The sequence below is a fragment of the Tamandua tetradactyla genome, chromosome 24 (assembly GCF_023851605.1).
Source record: "Tamandua tetradactyla isolate mTamTet1 chromosome 24, mTamTet1.pri, whole genome shotgun sequence".
In the NCBI taxonomy this organism is placed as follows: domain Eukaryota; kingdom Metazoa; phylum Chordata; class Mammalia; order Pilosa; family Myrmecophagidae; genus Tamandua; species Tamandua tetradactyla.
In genome coordinates this window covers 12,200,194-12,227,474 of record NC_135350.1, presented here as the reverse complement: position 1 = coordinate 12,227,474, position 27,281 = coordinate 12,200,194, and the positions used below count along the sequence as shown (strand labels likewise).

At 37.8% G+C, this 27,281-nt stretch overlaps 1 protein-coding gene across 1 annotated transcript in view; it reads left to right on the top strand.

Moving 5' to 3' along the window:
• ENPEP (glutamyl aminopeptidase) overlaps positions 1–27,281 on the top strand; it is a 111,188-nt gene that overhangs the window by 77,071 nt on the left and 6,836 nt on the right. Inside the window, exon 18 of the mRNA XM_077142544.1 lies at positions 24,949–25,089. Coding sequence (XP_076998659.1) covers positions 24,949–25,089 — 141 coding nt within the window. The remainder of the gene's footprint in view (positions 1–24,948; positions 25,090–27,281) is intronic.

Sequence of the window (27,281 nt, the reverse complement as noted above, 5' to 3'; positions counted from 1 at the left end):
ATATTTATGATTTTCTATTTCTCCCTCTACTATTGATTTCTAGCTTTCATCCATTCTGGTAAGAAAAGATACATCACATGATTTCACTACTTTTTAACTTATTGAGATTTGTTTTATAATGTAACATATGGTCTATCATGGAGTATGATCCATATGCACTAGAGAAGAATGTGTATTTTTCTACTTTTGGGTGATGGGTTCTACATAAATCTGTTAGGTGCAGCTGGTTTAGAGTATCATTCAAGTATTCCATTTTCTTATTGGCATTCTGTTTAGATGTTCTATCCATTTTTTTATCTTTTAAAGTTTTTAATTCTACCTTTTTTGTGATAACATATATGCAACACAAAACTTCATAGTTTAGTCAATTTCATGTGTTTAATTCAATAACATTAATTGCATTCACAGTAGTGTGCAAGCACCACCACCATACATTGCCAAACTTAAAGTTGTTGTTTAACATTTTTATTGTGAAAAACAACATATACAAAAAAGCAATGCATTTTCAAAGTGCATTTTAACAAATAGCTACAGAACAGATTTCAAAGTTTGGTATGGGTTACAGTTCCACAATTTCAGGTTTTTCCATCTAGCTGCTCCAAGACACTGGAGACTAAAAGAAATTTCTATATAATGATTCAGCAATCATAAGTACACATTTAGCTTAAGCTTGCGTAACAGTAGCCTCCAGAATAGCCTTTTGACTCTATTTGAACTCTCTTAGCCACTGATACCTTATTTTATTACATTTCTTTGCCCCCTTTTGGTCAGAATGGCATTATTGATCCCACACTGCCATGGCCATGCTTATCCTTGGGAATCATGTCTCACATTATCAGGGAGACTTTTACCCCTGAATGTTATATCCCACATAAGGGGGAGTATTCTAGTTTGCTAGCTGCTGGAATGCAATATACCAGAAACAGAATGGCTTTTAATAAGGGGAATTTAATAAGTTGCTAGTTTACAGTTCTAAGGCCTAGAAAATGTCCCAATTAAAACAAGTCTATAGAAATGTCCAATCAAAGGCACCCATCCAAGGAAAGATACCTTGGTTCAAGAAGGGTGATGAAGTTCAAGGTTTTTCTCTCAAGTGAGAGGCACATAGCGAACACAGTCAGGGCTTCTCTGTCATCTGGAAGGGCACATGGCAAACACGGCATCATCTGCTAGCTTTCTTTCCTGGCCTCCCGTTTCATGAAGCAACCCAGGAGGCATTTTCCTTCTTCATCTCCAAAGGTCGCTGGTTCATGGACTCTCTGCTTCGTGGTGCTGCAGCATTCTCTGCTCTCTCTGAATCTTACATTCTCCAAAATGTTTCTTCTTTTATAGGACTCTAGAAACTTCTCAAGACCCACCCAAATGGGCAGAGACATGTCTTCACCTAATCCAGCTTAACAACCACTCTTGATTAAATCAAGAACTGATTACAGTTTCAAACATACAGCATTGCAGAGGGATTATTTTACCTTTATGAAATGGGATTTTGATTAAAACATGGCTTTTCTAGGGTACATACCTCCTTTCAAACCAGCGCAGGGAGGTTAATATTTTTTCATGCAGAGTTGGGCTTAGAGAGAGAGGGGCCACATCTGAACAACAAAAGAGGTTTTCTGGAAGTAACTTTTAGGCATAGCTATAGGCAGGTTTAGCTTCTCCACTACAGAAATAAGTTTCATAAGAGCAAACCCAGGCTTGGCCTATTAACTTGGGAGTCCCTGATGTTTCAGAGAGTATCAGGGGTTCCACAGGTGGGAAAGTTCAATAGTTCCACATTCTTTCTCCAGTTCCTCAAAGGACTTTCCCAATACTTTTCAATGATCTGCCCAACAAACCCTGGGATGCTTCCGGGAATGATTACATTAAGCTTTGTAGAATTACAAGCCCTTATACCAATTCTGGGCTCCATGTGTTTGGGTTGTTTAAATGAGCTATCCAGGCAGTTTGATTTATATTGTTTGTTACAGAAAAGTTAGGTTTTGGACAAAATAAACCTCACTGTCTTTGGTCTCATACAGTCGGTGAAACTCTATAATACGAACAATATCATCCTTTGCCCTGTATTCTCATTTACCTTGGTCCCAACCAGATTGGCTTTATTCTTATTTCTAATTGAAGTCTGATCTCTTTTTTGGCTACTTAACTGTTGTATGTAGTAATGCTGACTTTCAGAGCTCAGAATTCCGACTTTGAGTCTTAGGTGTCACACAGGTACCAGAATTTCCAGGGAAATGCTAGTTTATTCACATTTAGCACAGCATCTCAGAATCTAGAAATACACTTACATCTCCAGACTAAATGTGACTGCTATAAGAGCTTGTAATCTAGGCCCCAATTTTGTTATAAGTACTTTCTAAAAGAGACCATTGCAATATTTGTTATTTTATTTCTGGTTTATTTTGCACAACATAATGTCCCTAACTCATGACTTCATTCTTTTCTGTAGCGGCACAATATTCCATCATATGTACATACCTCAGTTCACCTTTCTGCTTCTCAGTAAGTGTATACTTCAGCACCTCCACCACTTGGGTATCAGGGTAATGTCCAAAATAATCCATTTCTTGCAGTAATCTCAGTTAGTTGTACAGTCATCAACTCTCAATTTTCACTAGTCTAAAGAGAATAATAACAAACCCAGCCTCACCAAATAGCAAATCTAAACCTCCCCTTAACTCTTATCCTCCCCCCTACCAATTATTTACCCCTGGTATTGCTGTGGTACTGTTGATGTCTTCCTGTTAACTATAGGCTATAACATACAATATCAATTTCCCCCTTCATCCCTCTATTATTGACTCTTTGAACAAGAGTCATGCCTTTGAAGTAGTTCATGCAAGAGCTTTTTTATATTTGTGCTATTAATCAATGGAATACATGGCTCTATACAACCCCTTTCAATCATATTCAACTTCAATATGGCTCCTTCAATAAACCCACTAATGAACTATCCTCACTTCTATCCATTCTCATACATTCAAGCTCAACTTCATTAGGTAACCATTCATCCATCTCTTGCATCTATGTACTTCTAGTTCCCCTATAATCTACATTATAAGCTTCTGAGTTTACTTTTAATAGATTCATATTAGTGAACTCATACAGTATCAGTCCTTTTGTGTGTGGCTTATTTAACTCAGCATTGTGTTCTCAAGTTTCATCCATGTTGTCATATGCTTCAGGACCTCATTTCATCTTACTGGTGCATAATACTCCATCCTATGTATATAACACATTTTGTTAATTCACTCATCTCTTGATGGGCACTTGGATGATTTCTGTCTCTTGGCAATTGTGAATAATGCTGCCATGAATATCAGTGCTCAAATGTGTTTGTGTCACTGCTTTCAGCTCTAATGGGTATATACTGAGGTCTGATATTGCCAATTCATAGGGCAATTCGATATTTAGTTTTCTGAGAAACCACCAAACTGTCTTCCATAGCAGCTCTACTATCATACATTCCTACCAGCAATGAATGTGTTCCAATTTCTCCACATCCTTTCCAATATTTTTGTAGTTTTCTGTTTGTTTAGTAACAGTCATTCTTATAGATGTGGAGTGATATCTCATTGTAGTCTTGACTTGAATTTCCTTTGTAGCTAATGAAGATAAGCATCTCTTCATGTGCTTTTTTAGCCATTTGAATTTTTTCTTCAGAGAAATGTCTATTCATATCTTTTGCCCATTTTACTATTGGGTTGTTTGTTCTTTTGTTGTTGAGTTGTATGATTTCCTTATTTATACAGGGTATCAATGTCTAATATGTGTTTTCCAAATATTTTCTTTGGAAAATTGAAAAATTTCTTGAGTTGGCGGCCTCTTCACCTTTTTGACAAGGTCTTTTGAGGCATAGAAACACTTGACCTTGAGGAGTTCCATTTATCTTTTTCTTTCACTGCTTGTGCTTTGGCTGTAAAGTTTAAGGAGCTGCCTCTTATTATTAGCTCTTGAAGATGTTTCCCTATAATTTCTTCTAGGAGTTTCAGGTCTTTGATACACTGAGTTAATTTTTGTATAGGGCATAAGTAGGGGCCCCTTTTCATTCTTTTGGCTACTGATATCCAGTTTTCCCATGCAAATTTATTGAAAAAACTTTTCTCTCTCATTTCAGTGGATTTGGAGGCCTTGTTAAAGATCAATTGACTGGAGATTTGGTTGTCTATATCCACATTCTTGATTCAATTACATTGGTCAATATTTCTATCTTTGTGCCAGTATCATGCTCTTTTGACTACTATAACTTTATAATAAGCTATAAAGTCAGGAAGCATTTGTCCTCCCACTTTGCTCTTCTCTTTTAGGGTATCTTTAGCTATTCGATGTCTCTTTCCCTTATAATCAAATTAGCTTTTCCAAGTCTTCAAAGTAGGTTCTTAGAATTTTGATTGATATGTTACTTAGCGTTCTCTAGAGAAGCAGTATCAACAGGAAACACTTGCAAATATAAAATGTATAAACCATGGTGAGTGGAAGTCCATGTTGCTGAGCCCATGCATAACCTCCATCCCCACAGCCATGACCACTTTGTTCATGAGCCCATTGGGCAATGACAGGAGTTTCTGGGGAAAGAGACTGACTGGTATCCACAGAACAGGTCATCTTATCCACTTGATTATTAAAACCTTCCTCTGCTGAAGTCACCCTCTGGTGTGTATTCATATGGGGCACAAATATCTTCATGTTTTTAGCCCACTCAGAAAGGTCTATCCACATACCTCTTCCCCATACATCTTTGTCACCAATTTTCCAATTATGGTCTTTCCAAGTCCCTGACCATTCAGCCAAACCATTAGCCTATGAGTCAGAATATATACACACCTCTGACCAGTTCTCCCTCCAGGCAAAATGAACAACCGGGTGCACTGCTCGAAGTTCTGCCCACTGGGAGGATTTCCCCTCACAACTGTCCTTCAAGGACACCCCAGAAAGGGGGTTGTAGTGCTGCAGCTGTCCACCTTTGGGTGGTACCTGCATATTGTGCTGAACCATCTGTAAATCAGGCCCGAGTTTTCTCTTCCTCAGTCAATTCACTGTAAGGAATTTCCCAAGAGGCCATAGCTCTGATCTGGGAAAGAGAAGGTAATATGCCAGGAGTGGTTTTTGGACCACTTCTTCATGTAACTTACTTGCACCTTCAGGACCTGCTCTGGCCCTATTTCGTATATACCATTTCCATTTTACAATAGAGTGCTGCTGCACACGCCCAACTTTATGGCTTGGTGGGTCAGACAACACCCAGCTCATGATAGGCAACTCAGGTCTCATGGTAACTTGGTGGCCCATGGTTAAGCGTTCAGTCTCTGCTAAGGCCCAGTAGCAGGCCAAAAGCTGTTTCTCAAAAGAAGAGTAGTTATCTGCAGCAGATGGTAAGGCTTTGCTCCAACATCCTAAGGGTCTGTGTTGTGATTCTTCTATACGGGCCTGCCAAAGGCTCCAAACAGCATCTCTACTTGCCAGTGACACTTCGAGCACCATTGGATCTGCTGGATCATATGGCCCAAGTGGCAGAGCAGCTTCTACAGCAGCCTGGACCTGTTGTAGGGCCTCCTCTTGTTCAGGTCCCCACTCAAAATTAGCAGCTTTTCTGGTCACTCGATAAATGGGCCGGAGTAGCACACCCAAATGAGGAATATGTTGTCGCCCATATCCAAAAAAACCAACTAGGCATTGTGCCTTTCTTTTGGTTGTAGGAGGGGCCAAATGCAGCAACTTAGTCTTCACCTTAGAAGGAATATCTCAAAATGCCCTGCACCACTGGACAGCTAGAAATTTCACTGAGGTAGAAGTCTCCTGTATTTTTGTTGGATTTATCTCAAATCCTCGAACATGTAAATGCCTTACCAGTAAGTCTAGAGTAGCTGTTACTTCTTGCTCACTAAGTCCAATCAACATGATATCATCAATATAATGGTCCAGTGTGATGTCTTGTGGGAGGGAGTAATGATCAAGGTCCCTGAAGACAAGATTATGGCATAGGACTGGAGAGTTGATATACCCCTGAGGTAGGAAAGTGAAAGTATATTGCTGACCTTGCCAGCTGAAAGCAAACTGTTTCTGGTGGTTCTTACTAACAGCTATTGAGAAAAAAGCATTTGCCAGATCAATAGCTGCATACCAGGTAACAAGGGATGTGTTGATTTGCTCAAGCAATGATATCACATCTGGAACAACATCTGCAGTTGGAGTTACCACCTGGTTGAGCTTATGATAATCCACTGTCATTCTCCAAGACCCATCTGTTTTCTGCACAGGCCAAATTGAAGAGTTGAATGGGGATGCAGTGGGAATCACCACCCTGTATCCTTCAAGTCCTTAAGAGTGGCAGTAATCTCTGCAATTCCTCCAGGAATCTGATATTGCTTCTGATTTACTATTTTGCTAAGTAGGGGCAGTTCTAGTGGCTTCCACTTAGCCTTTCCCACCATAATAACCCTCACTGCATGAGTTAGAGAGCCAATGTGGGGATTCTGCCAGTTGCTCAGTATGCCTATTCCAATTATACATTTTGGAACTGGGGAAATAACTACAGAATGGGTCCAGGGGCCAACTGGACCCACTGTGAGATGGACCTGACCTAAAATGCCATTGATCACTTGGCCTCCATAAGCCCCCACTCTGACTGGTGGACCAGAGTGACATTTTGGGTCCCCTGGAATTAATGTCACTTCTGAACCAGTGTCTAATAATCCCAAGTATATCTGATCATTTCCTTTTCCCCAGTGCACAGTTACCCTGGTAAAAGGCCGTCGGTCTCCTTGGGCAAGGTTTGGAAGAACATTAACAGTATAAATTTGTGGCAGTGTAACAGGGTTCTCTCCAAAAAGGACCTGGCCTTCCCTTCATTCAAGGGGCTCTGGGTCTGTAAACTGTCTCAAGTCTGGAAATTGATTAAAGGGCCATGACTCTTTGTTTTTGTAATTGAGGTTAGACTTCTGTTCACTTGACCTAGAGCTCTTTTGTTTATATAGCTCAGACAAGAATTTAGTAGATTGCCTATCTGTTGTATTTCTAGGTACCCCATGATTTATTAGCCAGTGCCACAAATCTCTATGAGTCATGTAATTTTGACTCCTGCTTTGAGTTTGCTGTCTATTGTAATCCACCCTGTCTTTGGTGATTAAGTGCTGCTATCTGGCTTCTGCCAACTCAGGATCTGGTCATCCCCATTGTGTTTAAGGATTCCAGTTCAGTGACAGCAGTTCCTACAGTAATATCTGACCTACAGAGAAGTGCAACTACAGAGCTCTTCAGGGATGATGGCACTAGTCTCACAAATTTATTTCTCACTGTTCTGGTAAAAGATGCATCTTCCAGATATTCCTGGGGTGTAAGAGCAGGCTTTGCATGATAAATCCACTCTAACATTCCAATCTCTCTAAGCCTCTGGATCCCCTCATCTACATTATACCAGGGCAGTTTTGGCATTTCAACCTCAGGTAATGTTGGCCACCTTTTGATCCATGTTTCAACCAACCACCCAAAGAAACTGTTAATACCTTTTCTAACCCCTCAAGCTATAACATTGAATGCAGAATCTCTGCTTAGTGGGCCCATATCAATAACTTCAGCCTGGTCCAGCCCTATATTCCTCCCACCATTATCCCACACTCTTAAAATCCATTGCCACACATATTCCCCTGATTTCTGTCTATATAAATTGGAAAACTCATACAATTCTTTTGGAGTGCAACATACCTCCTCATGTGTGATACTTTGTACCTCACCTTGAGGGGCCTGTTGGGACTTTAGTCTAGTTATAGGTCTGGAAGTAATGAGGGGTCATGGGGGTGGGTCATGTAAAGAATTAGAAATATCTTCCAAGCCATTTGCTTCAGGGCCTTTGTTTGCTGTTTCATCTGGTGAAACGGAATTAATCAATCTAGGGCTAATCCCTTCAGGAGCAGGTTGGGTGGCCAACTCATCAAGGCAGGCTGGAGGTGGGGCGGCTATGTCCTCAGGGAAGACTATTACAGGGTTATGTAGAGAAGACTCAGCATGACCTAGGATTTCAGTCTCACCCCCAACATCATTATCAATCCATATGTCACCATCTCATTTTTCAGGGTTCCGCTCCTCTCCAATCAATGCCCTCACTTTAACGGCAGACACAATGCAACATTGAGATTTCAGTTTGTGTTGTAAAGTTGCTATTCTAGCAATAAGATTCTGAGTCTGATTTTCAGAGTTCTCAAATCTACGGGTCAGTAAATAAGATTTTCCTTCAGAACACTCATAGAAACTTCTACATCTGTCAGATGGTGCTTAAGCTTCTCGTTTGAAGCCTTAAGCCCATCTCTTGCACTCCTTAAGTATCCAATGTATCTTACAACAACCAGCCAACATCTCTATACCTTTATTAACACAAAACCCCATAAAGGTGTCAAAAACATTGTCCCCCAGAGCCTGGCTTCGTACAAGCAAAGCATTAAGAATTGAATGGTAATATTTTGACTATCTCTTTTGCCAACTCACTCCATGGATTGGGAGTGTCATTCTGATTACAGGAATCAGTGTCTTTGAGTCCAGTCAGAGTAGAAAACCATTCATAAAAACCCATTTTTAAGATTCTGTTTCTTAAAAACCTCTCCTGGTACCAAGTTGTATTAGTTCAGGTTCTCTACAGAAACAGAATCAACAGGAAACACTCACGAATATAAAATTTATTAAAGTGTCTCATATAACCCTGGGAATGCACAGTCCAAAATCCACAGGGCAGACTGTGAAGCTGACGATTCTGATGTAGGGTCTGGACAAACTCCACAGGAGAGGCTTGCCAGCCAAAGCAGGAAGAGAGCCTGTCTCTTCTGAATCCTCCTTAAAAGGCTTCCAATGATTAGCTTAAGCATCACTCATTGCAGAAGGCATGCCCTTTGGCTGATTACAGATGGGATCAGCTGTGGATGCAGTTGAACGTGATCATGATTTAATTCTATGAAATGTCCTCATTGCAACAGACAGGCCAGCACTTGCCCAACCAGACAAACAGGTACCACCACTTGGCCAAGTTGACACATGAGCCTGAGCATGACAATTGGTATTGTGTTGATATGTAGATAAATTTGATAGAACTGACATATTAAATACATTTAACCTTCCTATCCATGAGCAGGGGATGTCTTTCCACCTATTTAGATTTTCTTTGATTTCTTTTAACAATGTTTCATAGTTTTCTGTGTGCAGATCTTTTATATCCCTGGTTAAATTTACTCCTAGATACTTGATTCTTTTAGTTGTTATTTTGAATGGATCTTTTTCCTTAATTATCTCCTCAGTTAGGTCATTATTTGTGTATAGAAACATTGCTGTTTTTTGTACTTTAATCTTGTATCTTGTCACTTTGCTGAATTTGCTTATTAATTCAAGTAACTTTGTCATAGAATTCTTAGGATTTTACAGATATAGGATCATGATATCTGCACATAATGAATGTTTCACTTCTTCCTTTCTTATTTGGATGCCTTTTATTTCTTTCTCCTGCCTTATTGCTATAGCTAGAACTTCAAGTATGTTGTTGAAGAATGGTATTTATAAGGGGCATCCTTGTCTCATTCCTGATCTTAGGGAGAATACTTTGAGTCTTTCACCATTAAGTTTGATGCTAGCTATGGGTTTTTCATATATGCACTTTATGACATTAAGGAAGTTTCCTTCAATTCCTACCCTTTGAAGTGTTTTATCAGAAAAAGATGCTGAATTTTGTCGAATACTTTTTCATCATCAATCAAGATAATCAGTAATTTTTCTCTTTCAATTTGTTTATGTGTTGTATTGCATTGATTGATTTTCTTGCATTGAATTATCCTTGCATTCCTGGTATAAACCCCATTTGGTCATGATGTATAATTATTTTAATGTGTTGTTGAATTCAATTTGCTAGTATTTTGTTGAAAATTTGTGGATTATGTTCATTAGGGAGATTGGTGTGTAATTTTCTTTCTTGTGGCATCTTTACCCAGTTTTGGTATTAGAGTAATATTAGCTTCATAAAGTGAATTAGGTAGTGTTCCTTTTTCCTCAGTTTTTTTGGAAGAGTTTGAGCAGGTTTGTTGGTAGCTCTTTTTGTAATGTTTGATAAATTCCCCTGTGAAGCCACCTGACTCTGGGCTTTTCTTTGTAGGAATATTTTTGATGACTGATTGAATCTCTTCACTTGTAATTGGTTTGTTAAGATTTTCTATGTCTTTTCGAGTCAGTGTAAGTTCTTTGTGTGTTTCTAGGAATTTATCCATTTCATCTAAGTTGTCTAGTTTCCTGGCATGAAACTGTTTATAGTATCCTCTTATGTTTTTTTTTTTTAATTTCTTCAGGACCCCTGGTAAAAAACCTCCCCCCCACCCCCATCACTTCTGATTTTAAATGAATCCTCTCTCTGTTTTTCTTTGTCAGCCTGGCCAGGGGTCCATTGATTTCACTGATTTTTCTCAAAGAACCAACTTCTGGTTTTATTGATTCTTTCTATTGATTTTTGTCTTCCAATTCATTTATTTCTGCTTTAATCTTTATTATTTCTCTTCTTCTATTTGATTTGGAGTTAGTTTGCTGTTCTTTCTGTAGTTCCTCCAGGTGAGCAGTTAAGTCCTCAACTTTTGCTCATTCTTCTTTTATAATATAGGCATCTAGGGCAATAAATTTCCCTCTCAGCACTGCCTTTGCTGCATCCCATAAGTTCTGACATATTGCATTCTCATTTTAATTTGCCTCCAGATATTTACCAGTTTCTCTAGCAATTTCTTCTTTGACCCATCCATTATTTAATAGTGTGTGTTATTTAATCTCCATTTATTTGTGAAAGTTCTGGTTCTTTGGTGGTTATTGATCTCCAGCTTTATTATGCTGTGATCATAGAAAGGGCTTTGAATAATTTCAATTTTTTTAATTTATGAATACCTGTTTTGTGTACCAGTGTATGATCTATCCTGGAAAAGGTTTCATGAGCACTAGAGAAGAAAGTATATCCTGGTGTTTTGTGATATAATGACCTATATATGTCTGTTAGGTCTAATCTATTTATCACATTGTTTAAGTTCTGTAATTATTTATTTATCTGGTTGTTCTATCTCTACAGGAGAGTGGTGTATTGAAGGCTCCCACTATCATTGTTGAAACATCTGTTGCTCCTTCCAGCTTTTCCAATATTTGCCTCATGTACTTTGGAGCTCCTTGATTGAGAGCATCAGCATTTATGATTGTTATGTCTTCTTGGTGACTTGTCCCTTTTAATATTATGTAGTGTCCTTCCTTGTCTTTTATAACACCTGTACATTTAAATTCTATTTTGTCTGATATTAGTTTAGTTACTCCTGCTTTCTTTTGGTTACAACTTACATGGAACATCTTTTTCCATCCCTTCATTTTCCATCTATTTGTATCCTTGTGTCCAAGATGAGACTTTTGTAAGTAGCATATAGATGGATCATATTTTTTAATCCATTCTGCCAATCTGTATATTTTAATTGGTGAGTTTAGTCTGTTAACATTCAAAGTTATTACTTTTAAGGCATTTCTTGAGTCTATTATCTTATCTTTTAGATTTTATTTGTCAGATCTATGTATTCTCTTTCCTTTTTCTCTTTTTATTCCTTAAGTTACCCTAAATGATGTTCTTCATTTCTGTGTCCTCCTTAAGACCCCCTGTTCTGTTTTTTTTTTTTTACATGGGCAGCCACCTGGTTTTTGTTTCTTTGTTTTTTGTTTTTTTCTGGCTAACAGGATTCCCTTTAATATTTCTTACAGGGCAGATCTCTTGTTGACAAATTCACGCAGCCTTTGTTTGTCTGTGAAAATTTTAATCTCTTTCTCACTTTTTAAGGGCAACTTAGATGGATAAAGAGTTCTTGCCTAGAAATCTTTCTCTTTCAGAATCATAAATATATCATACTACTGCCTTCTCACCTCCAAAGTACCTGTCATTTAGTTCTAATTCAGTCTTACATAGTTTCCCTTGTATGTGGTGAATCATATTTTTTCATGTTGTTTTCAGGACTTTTTGCTTCTCTTCAACATTTGAAAGTATGATTCGTATCTGCCTTGGAGTAGGCTTATTTGGTTTTATTCTATTTGGGGTTCTCTGGGCTCTTTTGATTTGCACATTTATATCTTTTATATGGGTTGGGAAGTTCCCCCCATTATGTCTTCAACTAATCTTCCTTTTCTTTTCTCCTTCTGTGTCACCAGTGATTTTTATATTTGTGCCTCTCATGTTGTCCATCATTTTCCTGAGCTCCAATTCCAGTTTTTCCATCCTTCTTGCCATTTGTTCTTTTGACATTTGAATTCTAATTGTTCTGTCCTCTAGTTCACTTACTCTTTCTTCCACATCTTCAAATCTGCTGTTGCATGTTTCTGGTATGTTTTTAATTTGATCTACAGTATCTTTCATCTCTGTGAGATCTGCTATTTTCTGCTTATTCTTTCAATGTCTTCCTTATTGTCTTCTAGTGTCTTCTTGATATCCTTTATGTCATTAGTCAACCCACTGAATTTATTTAGGAAAGTTGTATAAACATCTTTGAATTGTTGTTCCAGATTCTGTGTCTCCAACGGTATTTTAATTTGGTCATTTGGCTGGGCTGTATCAGCCTGCACCTCCATGTGCTTTATGATTTTCTGTTGCTTTTGAGGCATTTGATTATCTGATAAGGTTATTTTGAAAATTGATTTCCCTCACTCATCTAAGATGTGTTGGTTTGAAAGGATGTATAGACCCTAGAAAAGCCATTTTTTAATCAAAATCCCATTTTGTGATGGCAGAATAATCCCTATTCAATTCAATTATTTGAATTGAATAATCAATTCAAAATCACAATTCAGCTGTGTGTTTGAATCTGTAACTAGATAATCTCCTTAGAGATGTATCCCAATCAAGGGTGGTTGTTAAATTATATTAGGGGAGATGTGTCTCCACTCTTTTGGGTGGGTCTTGATTAGTTTCTGAAGTCCTATAAAGAAGGAAACATTTTGAAGAATGAGAGATTCAGAGAGAGCAGAACAGAGCAACATAGCCACGAGAAGCAGAGTCCACCAGACAGTGACTGGAGATGAAGAGGGGGAGCTTCATGAAACAGGAAGCCAGGAGAAGAAGTTAGTAGATGATGCCATGTTCATCATGTGCCCTTCCAGATTAGAAAGGAACCCTGACCATGTTCACCATGTGCCTTTCCAGATGAGAGAGAAACTCTGACTGTGTTTGCTATATGCCTTCTCACTTGAGAGAGAAGAGAACTTCATTGGCTTTCTTGAACCAAGGTATCTTTTCCTGGATGCCTTAGATTGGACATAGATATAGATATAGACTTGTTTTAACTGGGACATTTTCTCAGCCTTGGAACTGTAAACTAGTAACTGATTAAATTCTCCTTTTTAAAAGCCATTCATTTCTGGTATATTGCATTCCACCAGCTAGCAAACTAGAACAGATTTTGGTACCAGGAGTGGGGTACTGCTGCAGTTTGCAAATATCAAACATGCTGGAACAGCTTTTTAAATGGATAAGGTTAAGATTTTGGAGGAGTTTGATAGAGAAGACCTAGAATGCTTTGAAGAGACTGTTGGCAGAAAGGTGAACTCTAAAGCTACCTGTGGCAAAGCTCTAGATAAAAATGAGGCATTTATTATTTCTGGAATAATACATAATAATAATTATTTCTGATAGGAAGATGAGCCTTGTTTTAAAATGGCAGATAATCTGGCAAAATTGACTAGTGGCTTTGGCTGGAGGGCAGATTTTAAAAGCCATGAATTTGGATATTTAGCAGAAGAAATTTCCAAATTAAATGTCAAAAGTGCAAACTGGTGGGGGCCAAGATGGCGACTTAGTAAGATACGTGCATCTTAGTTCCTCCTCCAAAGCAACTACTAGGTGAACTGAAACAGTGCAGAACAGCTCCTGGGGCTACGGCAGGGAATGGACACACAGCGTACCCCAGTCTGGACTGGCTAGTCTGACTGAGATACTTGGCTGCGGTGAGATCCCCGAGCGGCGCGCGATTTCCCGAGCAGCGGTAGCTGTGGTGGCTGGAACTCCTCCCTCCCTCCTTCCCGGGCTGGCTGAGAGTCTCAGAGAGGCAAGTTTCCCAAGCCGAGGTGGCCGGCGCCCCTCTTTTGCGGGCGGCTTCCTGGTCCAGCTACGAGTTTCAGATCAGAGGGCTATCCAAGCCGCGGTGGCCCTCCCCCACGGGCGGCTTCCTGGTCCGGTGGGAAATTCCCCAGGCCGCGGCGGCCGGTGACCAATGCCCCTCCCCCGTGGGTGACTTCATGGTCTGGTGGTGAATTCCCCGGGCCCGTTGTGGCCGGCAACCAGCCACAGGGTCCCCTCAAGCCGCGGCGGCTGACCCCCCCACCACGTGCGGCCCCCCGAACCAACGGAGAGAATTGGATCGGAAATCCCCAGGCCGCGGAGATCGGTGACCGGGAGGATCCCTTCCAAACACGTGAGACAAACGTGTGCCACGAGCGCCACCTACTGGGCAGGATAAGAAAAACAGAACCCAGAGATTTCACAGAAAAATCTTACAACCTTGTTGGGTCCGACACCCAGGGAAATCTGACTAAATGCCAAGACGCCAGCAGCAGAAGATAACAGTCCATGCTCAGAAGATTGAGAATATGGCCAGTCAAAGGAATAAACCAATAGTTCAAATGAGATACAAGAGCTGAGACAACTAATGCTGAATATACGAACAGAAATGGAAAACCTCTTCAAAAATGAAATTGATAAATTGAGGGAGGACATAAAGAGGACATGGCTGAACATAAAGAAGAAATATAAAAACTGAAAAAACAAATCACAGAACTTATGGAAGTGAAGGATAAAGTAGAAAAGATGGAAAAAACAATGGATACCTACAATGATAGATTTAAAGAGACAGAAGATAGAATTAGTGATTTGGAGGATGGAACATCTGAATTCCAAAAAGAAACAGAAACTATCAGGAAAAGAATGGAAAAATTTGAACAGGGTATCAGGGAACTCAAGGACAATATGAACCGCACAAATATACGTGTTGTGGGTGTCCCAGAAGGAGAAGAGAAGGGAAAAGGAGGAGAAAAACTAATGGAAGAAATTTTCACTGAAAACTTCCCAACTCTTATGAAAGACCTAAAATTACAGATCCAAGAAGTGCAGCGCACCCCAAAGAGATTAGACCCAAATAGGCATTCTCCAAAACACTTACTAATTAGAATGTCAGAGGTCAAAGAGAAAGAGAGGATCTTGAAAACAGCAAGAGAAAAACAATCCATCACATACAAGGGAAGCCCAAAAGGCTATGTGTAGATTTCTCAGCAGAAACCATGGAAGCTAGAAGACAGTGGGATGATATATTTAAATTACTAAAGGAGAAAAACTGCCAAACAAGACTCCTATATCCAGCAAAATTATCCTTCAAAAATGAGGGAGAAATTAAAACATTCTCAGACAAAAAGTCACTGAGAGAATTTGTGACCAAGAGACCAGCTCTGCAAGAAATACTAAAGGGAGCACTAGAGTCAGAACCAAAAAGACAGAAGAGAGAGGTGTGTAGAAAGAAGGAAAGTCAGATATGATATATATAATACAAAAGGCAAAATGTTAGAGGAAAATATTATCCAAACAGTAATAACACTAAATGTTAATGGACTGAATTCCCTAATCAAAAGACATAGATTGGCAGAATGGATTAAAAAACAGGATCCTTCTATATACTGTCTACAGGAAACACATCTTAGACCCAAAGATAAACATAGGTTGAAAGTGAAAGGTTGGGAAAAGATATTTCATGCAAATAACAAACAGAAAAGACAGGAGTGGCTATACTAATATCCAACAAATTAGACTTCAAATGTAAAACAGTTAAAAGAGACAAAGAAGGACACTATATACTAATAAAAGGAACAATTAAACATGAAGACATAACAATCATAAATATTTACGCACCGAACCAGAATGCCCCAAAATACGTGAGGAATACACTGCAAACACTGAAAAGGGAAATAGACTCATATACCATAATAGTTGGAGACTTCAATTCCCCACTCTCATCAATGGACAGAACATCTAGACAGAGGATCAATAAAGAAATAGAGAATCTGAATATTACTATAAAGGAGCTAGACTTAACAGACATTTATAGGACATTACATCCCACAAGAGCAGGATACACCTTTTTCTCAAGTGCTCATGGATCATTCTCAAAGATAGACCATATGCTGGGTCACAAAGCAAGTCTTAACAAATTTAAAAAGATTGAAATCATACACAACACTTTCTCGGATCATAAAGGAATGAAGTTGGAAATCAATAATAGGCAGAGTGCCAGAAAATTCACAAATACGTGGAGGCTCAACAACACACTCCTAAACAACGAGTGGGTCAAAGAAGAAATTGCTAGAGAAATTAGCAAATACCTCGAGGCGAATGAAAATGAAAACACAACATATCAAAACTTATGGGATGCAGCAAAGGCAGTGCTAAGAGGGAAATTTATTGCCCTAAATGCCTATATCAGAAAAGAAGAAAAGGCAAAAATGCAGGAATTAACTGTCCATTTGGAAGAACTGGAGAATGAACAGCAAACTAATCCCAAAGCAAGCAAAAGGAAAGAAATAACAAAGATTAGAGCACAAATAAATGAAATTGAAAACATGAAAACAATGGAGAAAATCAATTAGGCCAGAAGTTGGTTCTATGAGAAAATCAATAAGATTGATGGGCCCTTAGCAAGATTGACAAAAAGAAGAAGAGAGAGGATGCAAATAAATAAGATCAGAAATGGAAGAGGAGACATAACTACTGACCTCACAGAAATAAAGGAGGTAATAACAGGATACTATGAACAACTTTACGCTAATAAATACAACAATTTAGAGGAAATGGACGGGTTCCTGGAAAGACATGAACAACCAACTTTGACTCAAGAAGACATAGATGACCTCAACAAACCAATCACAAGTAAAGAAATTGAATTAGTTGTTCAAAAGCTTCCTAAAAAGAAAAGTCCAGGACCAGATGGCTTCACATGTGAATTCTACCAAACGTTCCAGAAAGAATTAGTACCAATTCTCTTCAAACTCTTCAAAAAAATCGAAGTGGAGGGAAAACTACCTAATTCATTCTATGAAGCCAACATCACCCTCATACCAAAACCAGGCAAAGATATTACAAAAAAAGAAAACTACAGACCAATCTCTCTAATGAATACAGATGCAAAAATCCTCAATAAAATTCTAGCAAATCGTATCCAACAACACATTAAAAGAATTATACATCATGACCAAGTAGGATTCATCCCAGGTATGCAAGGATGGTTCAACATAAGAAAATCAATTAATGTAATACACCATATCAACAAATCAAAGCAGAAAAATCACATGATCATCTCAATTGATGCAGAGAAGGCATTTGACAAGATTCAACATCCTTTCCTGTTAAAAACACTTCAAAAGATAGGAATACAAGGGAACTTCCTTAAAATGATAGAGGGAATATATGAAAAACCCACAGCTAATATCATCCTCAATGGGGAAAAATTGAAACTTTCCCCCTAAGATCAGGAACAAGACAAGGATGTCCACTATCACCACTATTATTCAACATTGTGTTGGAGGTTCTAGCCAGAGCAATTAGACAAGAAAAAGAAATACAAGGCATCAGAATTGGAAAGGAAGAAGTAAAAGTATCACTGTTTGCAGATGATATGATACTATACGTCGAAAACCCGGAAAAATCCACAACAAAACTACTAGAGCTAATAAATTAGTACAGCAAAGTAGCAGGTTACAAGATCAACATTCAAAAATCTGTAGCATTTCTATACACTAGCAATGAACAAGCAGAGGGTGAATCAAGAAACGAATTCCATTTACAATTGCAACTAAAAGAATAAAATACCTAGGAATAAATTTAACTAAAGAGACAAAAAACCTATATAGAGAAAACTACAAAAAAACTGCTAAAAGAAATTACAGAAGACCTAAATAGATGGAAGGGCATACTGTGTTCATGGATTTGAAGACTAAATATAGTTAAGATGTCAATCCTACCTAAATTGATTTACAGATTCAATGCAATACCAATCAAAATCCCAACAACTTATTTTTCAGAAATAGAAAAACCAATAAGCAAATTTATCTGGAAGGGCAGGGTGCCCCTAATTGCTAAAAACATCTTGAGGAAAAACAACGAAGCTGGAGGTCTTGCACTGCCTGACTTTAAGACATATTATGATCAAAGACATTTGATCTTTGATAAGGCAGTCAAGCCAATTCACCTGGGACAGAACAGTCTCTTCAATAAATGGTGCCTAGAGAACTGGATATCCATATGCCAAAGAATGAAAGAAGACCCATATCTCACACCCTACACAAAAGTTAACTCAAAATGGATCAAAGATCTAAACATTAGGTCTAAGACCATAAAACAGTTAGAGAAAAATGTAGGGAGATATCTTATGAATCTTACAATTGGAGGCAGTTTTATGGACCTTAAACCTAAAGCAAGAGCACTGAAGAAGGAAATAAATAAATGGGAACTCCTCAAAATTAAACACTTTTGTGCATCAAAGAACTTCATCAAGAAAGTAGAAAGACAGCCTACACAATGGGAAACAATATTTGGAAATGACATATCAGATAAAGGTCTAGTATCCAGAATTTATAATGAGATTGTTCAACTCAACAACAAAAAGACAGCCAACCCAATTACAAAATGGGAAAAAGACTTGAATAGACACCTCTCAGAGGAGGAAATACAAATGGCCAAAAGGCACATGAAGAGATGCTCAATGTCCCTGGCCATTAGAGAAATGCAAATCAAAACCACAATGAGATATCATCTCACACCCACCAGAATGGCCATTATCAACAAAACAGAAAATGACAAGTGCTGGAGAGGATGCGGTGAAAGAGGCACACTTATCCACTGTTGGTGGGAATGTTAAATGGTGCAACCACTGTGGAAGGCAGTTTGGCGGTTCCTCAAAAAGCTGAATATAGAATTGCCATATGACCCAGCAATACCATTGCTGGGAATCTACTCAAAGGAATTAAGGGCAAAAAATCAAACGGACATTTGCACACCAATGTTTATAGCAGCGTTATTTACAATTGCAAAGAGATGGAAACAGCCAAAATGTCCATCAACAGACGAGTGGCTAAACAAACTGTGGTATATACATACGATGGAATATTATGCAGCTTTAAGACAGGATAAAATTATGAAGCATGTAATAACATGGATGGACCTAGAGAACATTATGCTGAGTGAGTCTAGCCAAAAACTAAAAGACAAATACTGTATGGTCCCAATGATGTGAATCGACATTCGAGAATAAACTTGGAATATGTCATTGGTAACAGAGTTCAGCAGGAGTTAGAAACAGGGTAAGATAATGGGTAATTGGAGCTGATGGGATACAGACTGTGCAACAGGACTAGATACAAAAACTCAAAAATGGACAGCACAATAATACCTAATTGTAAAGTAATCATGTTAAAACACTGAATGAAGCTGCATCCAAGCTATAGGTTTTTGTTTTGTTTTGTTTTGTTCTTACTATTATTACTTTTATTTTTTTTTCTCTATATTAACATTCTATATCTTTTTCGGTTGTATTGCTAGTTCTTCTAAACCGATGCAAATGTACTAAGAAACGATGATCATGCATCTATGTGATGATGTTAAGAATTACTGATTGCATATGTAGAATGGTATGATTTCTAAATGTTGGGTTAATTTCTTTTTACCATTAATTAATAATAAAAAAAAAGTGCAACCTGCTTTCTCCTCACAGCTTATAATGAAATGTAACAGGAGAGAGATAAGCTGAAAACTGAACTCTTGAGTACAAAGAAACCAGAAATTGATGTTTTGGAAAATTCTGGGCCTCCAGAAAGGGACACCACAGAGAATAGTGCCCTGTGTGGGGATTGAACCAAATGTGGAACCAGTCAGCCATTTCAGAGAAAGCCAGGATTGGATATGGAGTTATCCAGGAAGGATTTGTGGAAACTGCTTATGTCTGATGGGCATGATTCAAGCCTACTACATAGAAAGCCAACGACAGTGCTGTGGGACCTGTATAAACAGAGCCACTGCCAGTCTGGACTGGGGGGGGGAGGTCAGAGAAGGGACACATTGGAGGAAAAATTACTTCAGAGGCAAAGCCATGGAGGCTGGGGTCTGAAGTCAAGAAACCTCGGGCCAGGAGAGCGGATCCACCCAAGCATGGAGAGGGTCAATTTTCCCTGAAGGCAGAGGATGGGCCTTCCACCTTGTTGCAGTGGAAGAGTCATGCCACCTCAGGCTTTTGAGAAGGTATAGCATGCTCCTTGGGGATTGGGGAGAGCCTGGCTGCTACCACATGGATGGGTTGAGCATGTGCCTCATAAATGGCAGAAAGCCCAGGTGTGGCCTGATACTTGGAGAGGGTGGAACCGAGAGAAAGGTGGTCTCCTCATTGTCCCCCAAAGTTGATTTAGAAAGAGGTGGGCCACTGCATAGGCCCCTGGAAAAGGTGAGACTGCCGCTTTCTAAAGCCAAAGGATAAATGACTTTCAGACTTTGAAATCTAATGGTCTTTGCCCTGCAGGTTTCGAAACTGTATGGGTCCTGTCACCCTTATGTTCCTTTCTCCCTATGGAAATGGGTATATGTGTCCTATGAATGCTCCTCCTTTGTATGTTGGGAGCAAATAACTTGTTTTGAGTTTTTATAGGTCCAGAGCCAGAGGAGAATTTTGCCTTAGAACAGACCATGCCTGTAATTAGCTTTGATAGGAGTTTGTACTGTTTCTAACTTTGTATTTCATTTGTAATGTTACTGAAATGGTTTAAGGAGGAAATTAACATATTTTGTATATGGGGAAAACGTGTTTTTTTTAGGGTTCAGAGAGTGGAACGTGATGGTTTGAAAGGATGTATAGACCTTAGAAAAATCATGTTTTAATCAAAATACCATTTTGTAATGGCAAAATAATCCCTATTCAATACAAATTACAGATTCAATATGTTTGAATCTGTAATTAGATGGTGCAATACAAATAAATAAATATGGAAGTAGGCATTAATGGAAGAATTAGTATAAGACTTACAAAGACAAAATACCAAAATGGCAGAAGGAAGTACTGCATTATCAGTAGTTAAACGTAAATGGATTGAACTCTCCAGTCAAAACAGAGATTGGTAGAATGGATTTTAAAAGGTATGGCCCAATATATGCTGTTTAGAAGAGACTCACCTTAAATTCAAAGATGTGCAGGTTGAAAGTGAAAGGATGAAAAAAAAATATGGACCATGCAAATAGTAGCTAAAAGAGAGCTAGGGTAGCTATGCTAATATCAGATAAAATAGATATTAAGCAAAAACAGTTAAGATGGACAAAAAAAGTCATTATATACTGATAAAGGGGTCAATTCAACAAGAAGACATACAATTTTAAAAATACATTTACCTAACAGCAGAGCCTATAAATATATAAAACAAATCCTGACAAATTTGAAGGGAGAAATAGACGATTATACATCAATTGTAGGATATTTCATATACCACTTTACTAAGTGACCTTAGTAATTCCCCATTTACAGTTTGCAGGATTTTGAGTGATTTACTTCTTCCACTCCCAGTGAAATGGGACTCCTCCCATCCCTGGGTGTTCTCTTGAGTGACAATGCGGACAATCCTTATTTCAGGCTGCTTCAATGTAATTGTTTCTTCACACTGTTGGAAGCTCTCTGAAAGCTGTTTCTCTGCCCTCAGGACAAACTCTGGGAGGGTAAGCCTGACATACATTCCCTAACTCAGTCTCTCAGACTTCTGCTCAAAAGATTGGCATTCTGCTTCCTCTGGAATAGGGCCAGGAACCTACAATGGAAGTGCACATTGGCTCCATCCTGCATTGTCAAGGGTTGGGGGAGGGAGGGGCCAGCAAGGACACCCAGGAGCTTCTGTGGTTTCTAAGCTGTGTTTTCTTGATTTAGCACCAGCATGATTAATGCAGCCCTCTAAGTGTTTTCTGTAGTTTTGAGATAGTTACTGTTTTTAATCAGATTGTTCTCTGTAGTTGATTGTGGTGAGCTAAACTGAAGCTAATGCCTTGAAAGCCCATATTCAACTCAGAGTATGCCTACTTAGTAAATGGATTAATCCTGTGGTCATATCCTGTTCCTTATTCTATAATTGGAATAGACATATTTGGAAACTGGCAGATTCCACACATTGTCTCTATAATATATAGGATGAGAACTATTATGGTAGTAAAGGCTAATAGAACCCCCTAGAATGTTCTCTCCCTACCATGATAGTAAACCAGAGCAATACTACATCCCTTGGGAGATTATAGAGATTTGTGCCACCATCAGAGAGCTGAAAGATGCAGAGGTACTGATGTTTAACATATCTCTTTTTACTAGCCTATTTGACCTGGGCAGAAATCACATGGAACTTGGAGAATTACCAAATCAGGTGGTGACTCCAATTGCAGCCACTATTCCAGATATATTATCTTGAGTAGTGCAATCAACACACACCTCTGGTACTTGCCATGCAGCTATTGATCTGACATGTGTCCTTTTCTCAATACCAATTTGTGGTTTGCTTTTGCTTGGGAGGGACACCATATGTCTTTACCATTTTTGCTTCAGTGCTATGTCAATTCTTTTGCTCTTCCATAATACAGTTCATTGAGCTCTTGAAACATCACACTGACACATTAATTTGGTGACATTATGGTGATGGTATCTGATGATACCATCAAATACTTCAAGTATACTTTATCAAGTACTTTAGATGCCTTATGATTCTAGTGAAACTCTTGTGAACTAGAGAGTAGAAGATAAATAGCACAAAATTCAGGGATCACTACCTCAGTGAAATTTTTGGAAGTTTAGTGATCTAGAGCACATGAAGATATACTCTCCAAGGTGAACTACAGGTTGCTCCATCTTGCCCCATTTATCATACACGCAGAAAGATTTCTTTAGTGAGTTTGGTGACCCTTGAGATTTTGGAGGCAACATATTCTAAATGTAAGTGTGCTACTTCAACCCATTTACAAACTCTTCCAGTTTTGAATGGCACCAGATAAAGAGGAGGTTAGCAACAAGTCCAGGCTATAGTAAAAACTTCCCAGGAATTTCTTTTCTTATCTGAAACATAGATAAATGTGTTGTTTTTGTGAGTGTATATTTGCCCACACCAGTGAAAGTACAAAGAAAATGTACTATCTTTATTTCCTAAAACTGTTCTGATTATTCCCAAGAGTTCCCATACTGTTAAATGATGAGGCAGTAAGATGGGGAATAATTAATATTGACTATTATCATCTGTCAATCTAGTTTTAAATCAAACTAAAATTATGGTTTAAGTAGTTTTTTTTTAAAATAAATATTCAGTCTTCTAGGGTTTCTTCCCTTCTCATGTTCCTTCTGTGTAAGGAGATATAAGTCATTCTGTGGTTGTGGAAAAGGAGCCCTCTGGTCTTTGCTAGTTTTTGCCTTAAGGTGTTTACCTATTCTGACTGTAGACCAGAGTCAACTTGGTTTTTCATTGATCACATTTTACCTGCTGGAGCACGATCTTTCATTCAAAGATGAAAGCTGTGGTTCAAGATATTTGCCTCTGTTCATGAAATGTATGCATTGTATGATGCTTTTATCTTCCCAGAAGCCCCCTCAGCATCCTACATCTTATAGGTATGCTGAAGAAACTTCTAGGTCCACCTACACAGTACTCAAGTCAAAGGAACCACGAGCACTACCCAAACCCATTAATCTGCTTAGGATATACTATAATTATAGCCAATTAATCTAGCATGTAAATTAGGGCTGTGCAACAGAGAAGTCAGTGGCAAGACTTCTCGTCCGTTGAGCTGGAGACCCAGGTTTGATTCCCAGTGCCCGCTCATGCCAAAAAAAAAAAAAAGCTTGCTTCTTGCCATATTGGACATAGCACAAGGGTAGAGATTAAACTCTAAGACTTTTCTCTAGAGACTGGAGGGAATGATTTTCTCCATTCCCATTTCTCAAAGGCAGGCCTTCTCCAGTTTTACATGAAATGAATCTCTATGGTCACATATGCTAGCCTGGGTGTTGCTATATTAATAAAACCATAAAATTTAGAAATATATTTTCTCTTTGACAAAGACTGATTGTTAAAACTGTTCTCACAACTCAATATGAACAGTGATCCTTTAGTTCAAGGTATTATCTCTTATTCCCCTAAAGATTCAAATGAAATGAGCCAATGGGTAGAAAGTCATGGGATAACAAGCCTTGGAGAATATGAAAATCAACCCCATCTATCAGCAGTAGATATCTATTTCTGAGGTGCTTGCCTCCTAGTGAATAAAATATGTGCTGATCTTATCTGGAAACATTTTTAAAAATAATAATAGAGACTTAGAAGTTAGAAATACACCTTAGGTACAGCTATGACAAATTTAATAAAATCTATCCATCCAATAATTTAATTTATCTTGGACTTATTTGTGTTATGCTGTAATTATAGCCAACTAACCTAGCCAAATAGGTTAAATAAAAAGGTTGCTTCTTGCAATCTAGAGTAGAGCAAATTAAGTTTAACTGTTATGCCATAGAAAATAAGAGTATGAATACTATCCCTTAATTTACTGTTTTTTGTTGTTGTTGTTTTCAGTGGCATAGTAGATAAGAGGGTGAAGTGCTCCTATTCACTAAATGCTACTAATTTTTAAATTAATAGTTTAAATTCTGTTTTTATTGTTTGTAATACTTTGAAAACAATTGTTTATCATTCCTACAGTTTAAATTTCACTTGTCCTCAAGCCTAAGTTGTTCTTTAAAACAAATATATTAGAAAAAATTTAAATTTTTCATCATTTCTCATATATAATCATCAGCTGATGCTTCAGGAATTGAATTTCTGAAATGAAACTATGTTCTACTGAAATTGGTGAACAATAAAAGAACATTTTGAATTCTATTTGGCTTTTCTTAGGTATCTAGATCTGCTCAAGGACTCAAACCTTATTAAAACTCAGGATGTGTTTACAGTCATCCGATATATCTCATATAACAGTTATGGGAAGAGCATGGCCTGGAACTGGATCCAGCTCAACTGGGAATATCTTGTCAACAGGTGCGATGATCAGATAATTGTTTGTTGTACTCTTTGTCTAATACCATGAACATGTTTTTTCTTATTCTTTTGGGTATACTTTCTCTGACAGCTATACAATACCTGAAATGTTATATTATCAATGATAAAAGAACATGGTATTTTTCTTCCAGGGAAGCAATATACTAGTAAATATTAGGGCACAATTCCTTTTCTGGAAATTATTGTCCATGGATAATCTATGGGATTCTGAGACCTGGAGAGATAACTAAACTGCATTATTTTTAGTTTAGTTACAAAAAAATTAATATAAGCCTGCCTGTTGTGCTAGCACCTTGCACAATGGTAGGCACATATTTAGTTTTCAAGTAAAACTTGATGAAATTTTGAATGAGAATTCCTGGACCTGGTTTCAAAATAGAGTACTATATCTAACCAAGGTTATATATAGGCAATACCTTTTATTTCCCCTGGCCAGATAATTAAACTTCAGTTTCTTTAATACTGCTTAGAAAGAGACTGTATTTGTCAGGCAACAGCAGTTTTAAAATAGGAAATAGCAAGGGCAAGAAAAGAGCAAAATCAAGGGAAGTGGTTTGTTTCCAAACTTCTTATTTTTTTAGCCCCATTTAGAAGAAATACTGCCTTTCTTGATCCTGATCCTCCAAATATAATGCCAATTTCCTTCAAAAATACATTTGACAAATTATAGAATAAGGATATGTCCCCAATAAAGGCGTAAACATTGACTTAAAATACCTTTACCACCTGTAATTCCCATGATAGGAAACAGCCTCTGTTATCCCCTCTTGCTCTCTTCTTTCTACCCAGCCGGCCACACTGACTAGTTGATAATAATAATGACTTCTTCTGAAAAAAAGACCAACTGAAATCACTTTTATTTCTTTTTTCTTTTCTACCTACAATTCACCAGAGTGCCATTGTTTTCACGTACATTTCTTTTACTTTTGAGATCCAGAGTATATCTCCAGCCCTAAACCAATATACCTTACATTGCTTTTGCCTATTTGTGAAGACTGTTTGCCGTTTCTGTTCTTGTGACAACTGAGTGTAACTGCTTATCCATTTCCGTAAAGATTGGCCTGTGTGTGTGTGTGCATGCACACATGTGCTTTGTTCATTTGTGTTTATACTTTTTTCTGTGAAATTCTTGGTTTGGAATTAGTAAGTCTACCAAGAAGAACACGTTGTTATCTGGGGGTAATAGTTAATATTATATGAGGTAATACACTCCATTTTGAAAGATGCATGCCTAATGACAGGTACTATATATTTTGGCTTAAAAAAAGACTGTAAAACTATTTTTTTGGTGAATGTTTTAAGAAATCTACATAGATGAGGGACAGTGCTTACTTTTAAATTATTATGAAAAGATTAAGAAGTAATATTCTATTTTGCATATTAAAATCACTATCCCTTTATTGTTTATTAGAGTGTTTCTCAAGGTCTAGTTGAATAATTATAGTGTGATATATTTCAAATAATATAATTTTCATTTTTAGGAATTATTTAACTTTTATATCTACTAAAAATTTAGAGGTATAAAAATTAGATCTTACCTTATCATAAAGCTCATAAACATCTGGCCTTAAAATACATCTATTAGACATAATAAACTCATTTTTTCCTAGAATAATAAATGGGCAAACAATTCCCAGAGCTAGTTCTAAAACCCTAGCCCAAGGCTTTTAATATTTCCTCATGCTCTGATGATCTAATTCTCATGAGGTATTTCAAATGGTCCCAAACATAAAACTGTATAATAACCATATGTCTGACACACACAAAAAACACCCAATATTAATTAAAATTGGTTTGAATAAGTGTAATTTCCCCATGAAAATTGGATTAAACAAACTAAACAGAAACAAGTCAACTTCATCCAAATATTTATTGTCACTTTAACATAAATAGGCTGCAAAGCTTTTGTCTTGGATTTTCACAACTGGTGGCCGCACATTAATGTTCTTGCCAGTTTGACATTTAACCACAAAGTCCTAAGACACTTCAGAAATATTTTGCTTTTGTTTCTTCACTAAACTCTGAAATCAAACTGTGAAGTTGAATAAAACCAGTAAGATCATAGCATGGTGTGAAAAAGTTTGATTTTAGTTTATCAATGTGGATGAAAAATGAAGTCAATGGGACATAACTGAAGCCATCTAAACCCTATCTCATAAACAAAATAATTT